This window comes from Fomitopsis serialis (assembly GCF_022376445.1).
Source record: "Fomitopsis serialis strain Sig1Antser10 chromosome Unknown B0H18scaffold_321, whole genome shotgun sequence".
NCBI classification, from domain to species: domain Eukaryota; kingdom Fungi; phylum Basidiomycota; class Agaricomycetes; order Polyporales; family Fomitopsidaceae; genus Fomitopsis; species Fomitopsis serialis.
In genome coordinates, this window is record NW_025955281.1 from 1 (window position 1) to 12061 (window position 12061).

The following is a 12061-nucleotide window of genomic DNA, read 5'->3' on the forward strand; positions in this document are numbered from 1 at the left end:
TGACTCGGGAGAGTGAAGTGGTGCTGACCGTGCCTCGCGACACAGGATTTCCGTGCCGTTCTATTGGTGAGTGGGCGTGCTGGACGCTGATGGGTCCTGTGGCAGGTTCATGAATTGGATCTTCGGCCGGGACATGAGCCGCTTCTGAATGGGTCGGCGCTGGTGCGGTGGGTGTGGGACGGTGGGACGTGGGGATCGTTGATGCCATACGGTCTGATAGGAGAAGCACGAGGATCAGACGTGACGATCGGGTGAGGTGGAGGGTGGCTGGACTGATGATAGGGGAGCGAGAGGTGAGTCGTGCTCGGACTGTACGGGCAACCAACAGCAGCCCGCGGCAGTAGCCCTGACCGCCTCATACCACAGTATTGCGAGTCTTAGAGTATCACCAAAACACCAACAATGTATTTCCTGCACCTATCTGCATACATGGCGCACACACGGCACGCCCTCCTCATTGCTGTTCAAGGGACGAGGAGGAGGAGACAGACGCGAGACGCGGTGTGGCAAAGGCGCGTGGCGCGAGAAGGCCCAACCTCGGACTAGCAGGTAACCGTAGACGTGGCATGGTAACCGTAGACGTGGCATGTTAACGTGTATGCTAACGTGTATCTTCTCCCTGCAGATCAGTGTACATCACATGGCCACGGACGATTGTCGAAGTCGGCCCGCACAATATTAATGGTCAATGCATACGTGAAGGCGTGCGCGTCTTTAGGTGCGCCGAGCTATAAAAGCAAGGCCGTTTGTCACGGTTTCATACTCACAGCTACTCCCTTCTCTTCAACATGACTGAAGTGGCTGAAGCTCCTCGTGACGCCGACATATCGAACTACAGCGTCACTCTGACAGGCTTCGTCCCCTCGGCCAAAAGCCGCTATGCACGGATGAACTTCGAAGTGTTGGCGACCATTGTGAGTGGCTTTCATCGTTTTATGTATTCCATTGTCTCATGGTGGTGATTGATTATAGCGTCCCTTCATCGACTTTAGTACTCATGCCACCTTCTTGTCCGTCTCTACGACCTCATTCTCCCCGGAATTCCGATGGTTTATCTTCTGCTTCAACTGGGGGCAGCCCATCACCCCCGACGGAGGCAATGCCGCCCAGCCCGACGAGCTCGAGACCGTCCACGGAGGCATAATCTTGTTTTCCAATGAATGCCAGTTCTGGAATGGGCTAATTGCCAGAGCTGCCCGTGCGTCCATTTCTATTTGATCACGCCACACCCAAGTCTGACTTCACGATTGGTCACAGACTACATACAGCGTTACCCGGAGAAGTTCCAGGGTGCAAAGGAAGCATATCTCGTCAGGCTGGTGGTACGTACAGTTTAACTATGCGGTGACCGACGACAACTGAGTTGCTGCTTCCTGCTTCCAGACCACAACCAGCTGTGTCAGTACCTTGTATGTGCACAAGGAAGTGGAGGGCCGCGATGTGAGCTGCCTCGTTAACCCTGTTCTGGCCTATACGCCGCTCTGAAACGATGGCCGTCGGTTTGGCGGGGTCGAGGCCGGTGGTCTTTGCATCAGACGCGTTCGTGCCGACGCAGTAGTGTGCTCGTCGCCGGGTCGCCGGGTGAATGTATGTTATGCGTGCGATGTATGTACAAGTAGTGAACCCAATGCTCCAGCGATGCTCGCGAATCCATCAGTTGCGTACGATATGAACTTGCGCGAAGAATCAAAGAACGAGCACAATTGGCCTCGAGTGGCCTCGGCGCTTCCCTGTTCTCGACAGTACGTCCATGACTGCAACACGGTCGCCCGACTGAACATCACAAAGGCTCTCGCGCGCACAGCCTCAACGCGTTAGCTAGTCCTCTGCCACGATTCGGCTAGTAGCACCACGGCGGCGCTCCAGGCATCTCGTGCATCGAGTCTCGATGGCCGCTCACCCTCTACCCCGAGCCACTCCGGAACGAGCGCGAGGACCGTTCACGACCCTGGTGCAAGGCGACTCAGGATGCGGATGCGGCCAGGCCTAGGATTGGAAAAGAGAAGGAGCACCCGTACCACTGTGACGGGTCTGTACCGAGGCGGGTAAGGGTACAGGTCGATGGGACTCCGGTCAACGGAGAGGATTTCTGGCACACGGTGCGTCGTAGAAAGTTGTGAAGTCGTCTCGGTACTCATATATCATACCTCGCCCTAGATGTGACTGAGCTGGGATTCCATGATACACTTGTCTGCCCTGCCAGTGCCAGTGGCGTCCGTTGCGTCTGCCTTCCTGTCCGCCACATCCATCCTGCCGTCCACCGAGCTTGCGCCATCGGCGTGTACGTGCCCTCGACCGTCCCGCTGGGCCTATTCTACGCAGCTCTCACGCTGTACATCGCCTCGCTCGTCCTAGTCGCGATCACCCCATGTGGGCTGCCACTGCACTTCCCGCCGGAGCAGATCTTCCCGGGGAAGGTCACCGCGAAGACTGGCGACCTGCGGATCGTGCTCGCGGGCATGCGCGCGACGACGATCTTCCGGAACATGCGCGGCGCGATGAAGAAGCACCATCTGCGTGCTCCGGAGTCGGCGGCCGCAGAGAACGGTGCCACCGACAGTGCGAATGCGGAAAACGGGGAGTTGAAGAGCGACGAAGACGGCGTCTTGGGCAAGGGTCGGATGTGGATCGCGTCAATGAATTCGCATGGCACTTGTTTACGTTGTTTGGTATACACCCTGTCGCCCCTCTCCCTTTGTGTGCGTCGGCGCGGGCGCTTGCGGTCTCTGGTCCGCTCTCCCGCTGCGGTGTCTACGGTGCATCGCCTGCCCTGATCGTACACCCTGCCTGTCGACGTCCGCTCGCCCGCTTCAATCCTTCCACATCGGGCAGCCGCGCCGAGGTTGCAGGCAGGCTGTGAGGTCCTGCGCACGTTCTCAATACACAGATTTGATGAGGTGGCCGAGCCCGCATCTGTCGCTCGCGTCTGCGGTAACACGACGGATGAGTAAGTAAAGTACGCGACTCTCTCGCAAGCGGTCCATTACTTATCTTCGTTGTTTGCTTCGGTAGACATGTCCCGGCTTCGGCATAGCGGTAGCTAGGAAAACAACAGATGGCACCAACATCAGGCTCGCGTACGGTCGCAGGTCAGCATTTATGGCTGTCACTGACCCAGTGCTCGCCATCTCCACGGCCCCTCCGAGCCATCTAAACTCAGTCAACATGAGTTTTGCGCAGGACGGCGTATACCAGTCGGCGATAACGCGGCATAGTGAGTAATGACCGTTTATGCATGACTATCACTGACCACTCACCATCTTTCCATGGGGTTCGCCACGATACGTCGCCCTCGCCCATCAGTGCAATACCGCCTCGTGATGACCGTTTGGCCTGCTGTTTCGCTTGTCGATCTGTCGCATTGCCGATTGCGACGTCCCCCGACATCCGTCAAGAGCCCCCGCGATAGATGCCGTGGCGGGCCACTGAAGGTAGATTCGTGAAGGTCGCAGTTTTTGTATGAAGGTCGGTCCACCGGACGGCGATCTGTCATGGTCTGCACTAAGTTTCGTTGATTCTATTGATTTTGTTGATTTCCATAATGGATTGACTTCACTGAGTTTCATGGATTGTGTTGAATTGAGTACATAGGCTAGCTGTACTGAATTTGGTGGATTGTATTGGATAGACTACATAGGCTGGCTGTACTGAATTTATATGATTGCATGATTGTGATGAACAAAGTACATAGGCTGGTTGTACTGATTTTGTTGAATAGGGTATACAGGCTGTCTGTACTGATTGTGCTGATTTTGTTGAATAGGGTATACAGGTTGTTTGTACTGAAGAAACCACTTAGGCTGGTTGTACTGATTGTGCTGATTTTGTTGAATAGAGTGTACAGGTTGTTTGTGCTGAAAAGACTGCATAGGCTGGTTGTACTGATTGTGCTGATTTAGCTGAACAGAGTATACAAGTTGACTGTGCTGAATAGACCACATAGGTTGGGTGTACTGATTTTGTTGAATGATTGGAAAATGTAGGCTGGTTCAAGTCTGGACCAGATATGAAGGGCTATTTCATTTTGTGATTACTATGAGTCCATCTGATTGATTTCCAAAGAATACTCATCATGCCACCACTACATACATGTGAGCTATCATAGGATATTCGATTTGAGGCCCAAGTAATGATCATATGTAAGTGGCTGCATTATCCATACTATACTTTTGTGCTCATTTTGATCTCCATACATTGATACATGTGAGCCTCAGTCTGGGCTTACTCAGGGGGTCATTTTGAATATTACCCCAGTAAGACTTAAGTGGCCTCTGAATGACTCCTAGTGTTACATTGTGATTTCATACTGGAGACATTCAGAATGAAATCAAGATGATCCTCATATGCAAGTGGCTGCCTCATGCCAGCTATACCTGGGGTTCATTTTAATTGTGTTCAGCATGAGGCTTGTGAGATACTCTTGGACATATGGTAAGTTTATATAGAATGTGTTCATAATGTTCACCTTGTTTTGCAGCCGTGATGCGGCGTGATTCATTGTAAATTAACCCAACGTATTATCGGCTTAGTTAATGTAGGTAATATGCCGACTCTTTCACCCATAAAATGCGCATGCTGCGCCTTGATTCATTGGGTCACGTCTCCGGTGGCTATCTGAAACGGTGCGACATGTCTTGAGCATGCATATACGGAAAGCAAGAACGTATCGCCAGGTCTGTCTCTGAGAGCCGTTCGTCTTACCCAGAGTTGCACTCGGGACCGGCGCTACGACGACCCTGCCAGCGCTTATGCCGAGTGCTGTCTTCTCAGAGCGTCATGCGGAGAACGAGCTCGCCGGTTAACGAATTGGCCCAGCGATGTCCAGTGACCTAACTCTGACAGGTTTGATTAGCCACACGGCGCCGAGGATTAGGACGCACACGTTGTATGCGCCAGGCCAAGCAAACTCTCGGTACGGGTCGCCATTCAGGTGTGGAAGCGAATGGTGGTTTACTGTGTGTTGACGCAGACGCTACCTTGCCATGACACTCTCCGGCGGATGGCGGGCATAGGGTAGCGGTCACTTCCGGCAGTCGGGTGTGGTACTAGCAGGCGCCACCTAGCTGTGGCGCACGATCGCACCGAGGAAGTTGCCCGACCGTGACGCCTGGGAGCAACTAGTCAGCAAGCCGCAGCGATATGCTCAGCGTACGTGGGGCATGGAATGGTGAGATCGTCCTTCGTCTCCGCGACCTGTAGCAGATGACAGACATGTGAGTGGCATACAACTGCGACGTAGGACCAACTGACGTTCAACTCGCTGACACCGGCCGGGTTTGAAAGTGGGCTTGGACTACCGAGCCCGCGTTACCCCACGGCGGGCCTGAGTGGCGTCGTTCACTCCTCGCTCAATACAACCGCAGCACCGGCAGGCGGTAACGACTGGGGGCGCTGGGGCAATGTGAAAGCAAGGGCATGGGCAGGGGAGACATTCGCATGGGAGAGATAGGGAAGGGCCTTTTTGGGGGCATTTATTTATTGTCACGACACAGACAACAAAAGTCCTCAGACGCGCAGGCCAACCCAGACAAGACCACCAAAATCCACGGAGAAAGCCTGCACCCCTATCGCCCGTTGCCTCCTTTAGGGCCGGCACGACCTCATTGGATGGGAGCGCTTGCCACGTGGAGACGCTGCGAATAGGCAGCCAAGATCGAATCTCGGCCATCGAGCCTCGCCTTGTTTGCATGTGCTGTGGTTTTGCGACACAACGTAAGTACTCTCTGGGTTCTCCATAGGATGCGCACACAACCAATAAACATAGAACGGCATGACAATTCAGTGATATATACACGTCCTCTTACAAATTCTATCCAAGTTTGTGTAGGTTCCTGTCGCCACACAGCGGTGGCCACAACGCGGCCACTTCCTTTCCTGGCAATAGAACCACGCGACCCGCCATCAGATGGCGTTGAACTTCGCGCCTCTTCTCTCGCTAATTATGGCAAGAGCGACCTGAGAGCGACCGCCGGGCTTGGCAAGTCCGTACCGATCGATCAGCGCCGCGGTCCCGGCTCGGGCCGGTTCCACTTCCACTTCCACGACTCGAACAGAACACGTTGAAGTTCATCGATACAGCCACACTAACTGACTGTTGGCAGACTCAGAACAGGCCGCTTTGGTGCGCTGTAGCCCTTGGTCACTGGCCACTATGAAGTCTGCTAACCGCACACGTACAGCCTTACCATACGTACGACAGGCGTTGTCACTGTGACTGGAATACCTGGCCCATCGCTTCGCAGCACAACCTTGGTCCTCATGGTCGGGTACCCGCGTATGTTCGTCACAGAATTAATTCTGATGGGCAATAATACTTACTCGCCATCCTGTCAGACAATCTTCGCGCTTGTTCTGACTGAGCCCCGACCACGGCACCACCATGTCTGATCAGAAGGACAGCAAGCTGGAGTTTCTCGACGCGTAGAGCATGCGGAAGTGCCGTGCCCGGGCCCAACACCTCCGTGAATTGTGACGATGGAGAGCATCGAACGGGCTGGGTCCATCGGGACCAAACCGGAGCGGTCTTCCTGTCGCAGCGCTCATGCGCGCGTGCGAGGTATGCTTATCAGTTTCTGGTCCTCCATCACTCCCGAACTCGTTCACCAATCACGGTTCGCAGCAATCCTTGGTCGGAAAACCAGTCAAACTCCTGCCAGTGGAGGAATTCAAAGGGGAACAATCGCGGAACACTTCAGACCCGGCGCACTGAATAGCCGTCACCTCCCCTATGTGGTGTGCGTCTCGAAGAGGTATGCTCTTGCGCGTCTGAGGGTGCGCTGACGAACATGAACAGGCGACGACCCGTCGGTGCATCTCCCCTCTGCATGCTCAGCGCTCAACTTACCACTGCAGACCAAATCGACACCGTTACGCCTGACCAGACGCGCCGGAATGTTGCTCGACCGCCGCGTTCATACAGTGACACTCAACCGCAAGTGGTACGTCGTGCTTCCGTTCACGCAGTGGTACATGCTCACGTTCCTCTGACCAGGCTGTGGCTGAGTCGCGCCCACCGGCATTGACCCAATACTCGTGGCCTCGCCCCCACATAACTATACACTTCCTAATCAAGGCGATCGTGCACGGTACTCCCTTCCGTCAACGATGTCCGCTTGTCTGATCTAATGCCACATCTAGCGCTTGGAGATGACAAGCTACCGCAGATATCCAGGAGTCGTTGCAGATCAAGCTCTTCCAACAAGTTCGATCGTCGTTATCTACCAGCGAAGTTCCCTTGAGTTACCCGTGTTGACATGCAGCTTAAGCGCCTTCATTCACTGACTGCTTGCCGGGCTCTGTAGTTGGACATTTGATCGACCGCGATGGTATCCACATAATCGTACGCGGTAATGCTAGCTGGCCATTCAACAACAGGAGGAAGGTGAGGTATGTCTTGCATTTGCCTCATCCCCTTGGCTGACGCACGTTGCTACGGCGTGGCTTTTCAGTTCGAACGGTAGTTGCCTCTTTTCTACCTCGAAGATCATCGCTCGCTATGCAAAGAAAGCACGTGTGAGAGGAAACGAGGAATGTCCGCAAGGGCGCGGAAGAGTCCTCGCATCCTTATCACGGTATGGGCTCATTGTGAAGCCCATATACTCGGCGCAGCCGCCGGATAGACCTACTAGGCTTCTCACAACTGCAGCTGTCCACAGGAGTGGTGCGCGCAGCCGAGCCGCGGCGCGTTGGACAGCAACAGGAGTAGATGAAGACGAAAATTGTGCATTCATATGGAAGTACGAACAAGAGGGGGCAATACCTTCGCGTGGCTCGCGCGTCCGATGCAGTCGTGTCTGATGGGTGTCTGCGTGATGCTAGTTGCTCCATTTCCTTCGATGTATGATCCCTCATATGCGACATTCATTCGTGTGTAACGAATCCTGCGTTCCTGGCCCGAAATCACAATCTCTGCGATGTCGAATAGGGTAGCAAACGCGGAGCTTCATCGTCTTTCTATTGGCAGGAGATAGCAAACACTACTGAATATTGCACAACATACAACAGGAGCGTGATGACGGAGACAAAATACGAGCGTACAACGACTGAGAAACGAGAATAAGTTATAGGACGACAACGCTGTTTGCCAGGATGATGTACAGCGTTCCAGCGGGGTGGTCAGTGCATATGGGTGTGCTCCACCATGTACGCCTGTACACAACGAGCGAAGTGTTTTCCCCACCCTGATGTGTCCTTCCGCGCCCAGGCGCGGCACGGCTCACACCACTCGTACGTCTTCGACAAGCCCAATGGCGCCACGTAGCATGCCCTTCCAGACTACGAGGGCTGAGGCGTCTCGGACGCGGGGGCATTGCGTCCTCAGGCCGGTCATGTTTATCCCACACGACGAGCGCGGCCTCGTACCTGCGCAAGCAAATCGCGCAGTCCACGACGTGCCGTTTATCCCAGCGCCGTCTGATCCTCACGTCCATAGCGTAGTCCGGTCGGTGGGCGGCTTTCCAGTGCGCCACGACTTGGCTCGTGGTCCCGGTGAACTCGCAGCCCCACCAGTTGCACATGTGGAGGAATTGAAGAGGCGCGGAGGCTGCGCTGGGTACTTACGTGGGCCTTGTAATGGGCCCAGACATGTTCCGGGGACCCAGCGAAGTCGCACCCGACGCATTTTGTACCGGGCTCGGCCGCTTGCTGGACTAAAGCCGGACCAGTCCGCAGAGCCTTGGCGGGGTGCTCTGGGTCCTCGCCGTCGTCGTCCGTCTGATCGAGCCGACGCTTGCGTTGTATGTGCATAGCGTTGGACAGTGGTTGCGAGGGGTCTCGTGATGACCCATCCAGTGTCTTCGAAGAGGACGGGGCAACCTGCCGCTCTGAACTCGTCGAGCGAGACGAGACGAGTGGCGGGAATGTCGGGATTGCGCTATTGATCGACCGGGTGGTGAGCCCTCCTCTGACCGTGAATTGAATGTAAAGAGACTCACGGGCGGTGATGCGCGTCCTCGATGAACGCGAATCTGTGCGGCAGGCTTGCCGCCGCATTGGAGCTGGTCGATGTGGCAGAAGACGCGTTCGGGCTGCTTGCTTCCGAAGCCGTCGTCAGGCCAGGAGTAGAGGTGGCCGACATGACGGGGGTGAGCCACTTTGTGACACTGCAGTCTATTTCGAAGGCCGCCATACTAGCGTAGCCAAGCACGTTGAGTAGATGTTCGGTTATTCTTAGCAGTAGTCGTACCTATTCGGGAAACGTCCAGGCGACGGTTCCGTAGTTCTCGCGCTTGTCCAAGGTACTGCGGGCGTAGATGCCACGGCAGCGTCAGATACACGAAACATGGCTGAAGGCGAAGACATGGATCTAGCCCTGAGTGGATCATATATATGAACGAACGAACAACCCAGAAGTGATCAAAAAGACGTACCAGGACATGCTCGGTGATGCGCCGACGTTCTCTCTTCCTCGTGCTTCATGGGCGCCATCGCGGAGGAGCACCGCGAGCCCCTCAAATGTGGCGTCGTTGCTAAGAGTAGACGTAGCCGCGATCGGGGTGTAGTTGGGCGGCTGGTTCCAGGTAGGAAACCAATCAGAAAACGCGTGAAGGTGAGCATCGAGATTGTATGCGTAGTGTTGAGCCATGATGGTATCGTGGCAAGGGTGAGAACGCGTCGAGTCTACAAGGAAGATGGCGGATACTGTCAAACCACAATGACGCACGTACAAAGCCACCAAAGACGTGAAAGAAGATAGTGGCCTGCGCACGGTTCGAACACACCTTGAAATAGTGGTCGTGCGGGCGCAAACAACATGCAACAACGCGCTCTCCCGTCGCGACGCGTCCACTCCGTTTGCTCCATCGAGCCTACCGCATAATGATAGCGGCGAAAGTGTACCTCGAGGGAGCGGCTGCGCTTCCTCCCTATGGCCGCGCTTCAATGCGCCGCTTAGAAGCTTCCGAGCGGCACTCTGGACTCACCCTTTGTCTTCACGCTTTCGCCGTCTTCAGAGAATATCGTCCTCTGAATAAATGTCCTCAGCAGCCCGAACGCGAAGACAGCCACAGGGCCCGTGACGACCTCCTGTGCCCCCGACGCGAATCGCGCACTCGTACCGTCCCTTTCTGGGAGTTGGCCTGACTTATGTAAGGACTTCATCATTGAATGGTGGAACATAAAGGACGAAGGAATACCTGTTATCAGCGACACCGGTGCGCCAGTCATATTAATTGTAATTGAAGCAGCACGTACTCACCCTCGATACCAGCCCTTGCAGAAACTCCTGATTCTGCGCCTTCGAGATTGCGAATCCGGTGAACGCACTCTCGACATCTTCGAGGACGGCATACATACGACGACTCGGAGGTTACCTGCCTAGTACTTACAAGGGCTCGACTCTCCAACGCACGACAAAGGCGACACGACGTCAATCCGTCGCACAATCTGCGGATAGCTGCACATCGTTGCACGAGACCCCAGGCGCTTCCATTCGTGCGTGGTATCCCTGTCTCCGAGCGTCAGACCCACTGATCGGTACGAGGCCACCCAGACATACACGCCAGCTATCCTAACTCTCGCCGTCGGAACCCAAAGAAGACCGCAACATCTACGCGCAGAATCATCCCACCGTCCCTGGTAGCCCATGCGTTCGCCTTCGCCCACTCATTCGCCGACACAGCGATCGACCCGGCGCGCTGATCCTTCGACAAGCGACTACCGCACGCAGTTCCGGCTGACCAAACTCCCGCAAGCATTCACAGCTGCTTGTCGGGGCTGAGCGCTGAACAGCGGTAGCCAGACAGAGTAATAACGAGCTGGGCAGAAACATCGCGCGCGCCCACGGTCGTTCGTCAAAGTTACAACCCGCCGCGGACAAGGGAGGAACGCATATGTGAGTTGCCACATCACATGTAACGCCTTGACGTCTACGACCCCGACGATCTGTCCAGATCACTGCCGATTGCCTGACGCCAGCACGCATTCATTCGAGCAGCGCCCTTCTCCAGGAGGGATTCCAGACATCGAGCATGCGTCAGTCATATTCGCGTATTATGTGTCGTCTCACTGTTCTCGTCGGGCACAGCCACGGGTGCCGAACTAGCGCAGTGAGGCTACACCGGTCTACGCAAAGGGGCGCGCCAGAAGGACCACCGGGATCAAGGTGCGACGTCGTTCTTGGGGCTGAGCAAAAGGCGCTCACTCACCGATACAACTAGGCACGAGGGAGCGCGTCACCGTCCCCTGCCCGACATGGATTTGGAGGGTGTGTACCCGCTCTTCATCGCCGCGCTCCCTGCATCGACTCATCTACCGCGTTGGCTTGGTGATCGAGCAGCGACATCTTGTATTCCAACTCCGAGGGCACACGAGGCCCGCAACTGAGTAACAAGACCAAGGCAAACGTGTGATGGTCATTGGTGACGAACACTGCAATGAACGGAAGGACGTTAGGCGCAGAGAACGTCCTGAAGTTGGTGTGCTCACTTCTTGGGACCCAGTGGAGACGACCTTCGGCGCTTCTGTCACAGCCACCTCGCCAGCACAACGCCGCGCCCCGCGCTCTCCACCCGAAAAGGCAGAACAACGTCGTTTGAGCACGCTTATTGGCTACTGGCTCCACGTGACGACCGTTGTGTGACAGGTGTGTTGCTTCCGCGGCCCATAGACTGCTTCCGCGCTGACGTCGTTCATCCAGACGAATGTAGCTCGATGCGTCCGCAATTTGATCGCATCGACGCCCCCCGCCTCTCCCATCGTGGGGCTGGCCCGGTCACAACGAGGGCCGCGCTCGTTGCGTTTTGTCACAGTGCTTGGTGGCGTCAGCGGATCATGACCCGGTAAGACGTGTCCGCATATGTGTATATCCACGTCGTGCGGGACAGTCGTCCGTTGGTCCCGTTGGGGCACCGTCCCTGGGGCCGCACGATCGGCAAGGCCTTGGGGTCTGCGGGGTGTTGACGTATGTGGGCCTCTCTGTCATCGTACTCCGTCTTCGCGATCTCACTTCTATTCTAGCAATCTCAGGCTGAATGCGCTTTTCACAACCCGGGTATCAGGCAAAGGTGCCGACGCCGTCGCGTCGCTCGCAGACGGATGGCCCTCAGCACGGCGGGGACATCTC

At 55.6% G+C, this 12061-nt stretch overlaps 2 protein-coding genes across 2 annotated transcripts; one reads left to right on the forward strand and one right to left on the reverse strand.

Moving 5' to 3' along the window:
• Positions 1 to 788: 788 nt before the first annotated feature.
• B0H18DRAFT_1168222 (uncharacterized protein) lies at positions 789 to 3741 on the forward strand (the record flags this gene model as incomplete). Its single annotated transcript, XM_048035866.1, has 10 exons — positions 789 to 914; positions 973 to 1198; positions 1258 to 1322; positions 1384 to 1409; positions 1685 to 1742; positions 1848 to 2099; positions 2204 to 2213; positions 2266 to 2699; positions 3013 to 3214; positions 3719 to 3741. 10 exons carry the CDS (start codon positions 789 to 791, stop codon positions 3739 to 3741), a joined length of 1422 nt encoding a protein of 473 aa, XP_047885018.1.
• A 4214-nt stretch (positions 3742 to 7955) lies between these two features.
• Positions 7956 to 9128, reverse strand: B0H18DRAFT_1061663 (uncharacterized protein; the record flags this gene model as incomplete). The annotated part of the gene is made up of 2 exons (XM_048031122.1): positions 7956 to 8872; positions 8934 to 9128. Coding segments are annotated over 2 exons (670 nt in total), but the record flags the coding sequence as incomplete, so codon positions are not given.
• Positions 9129 to 12061: the final 2933 nt, after the last annotated feature.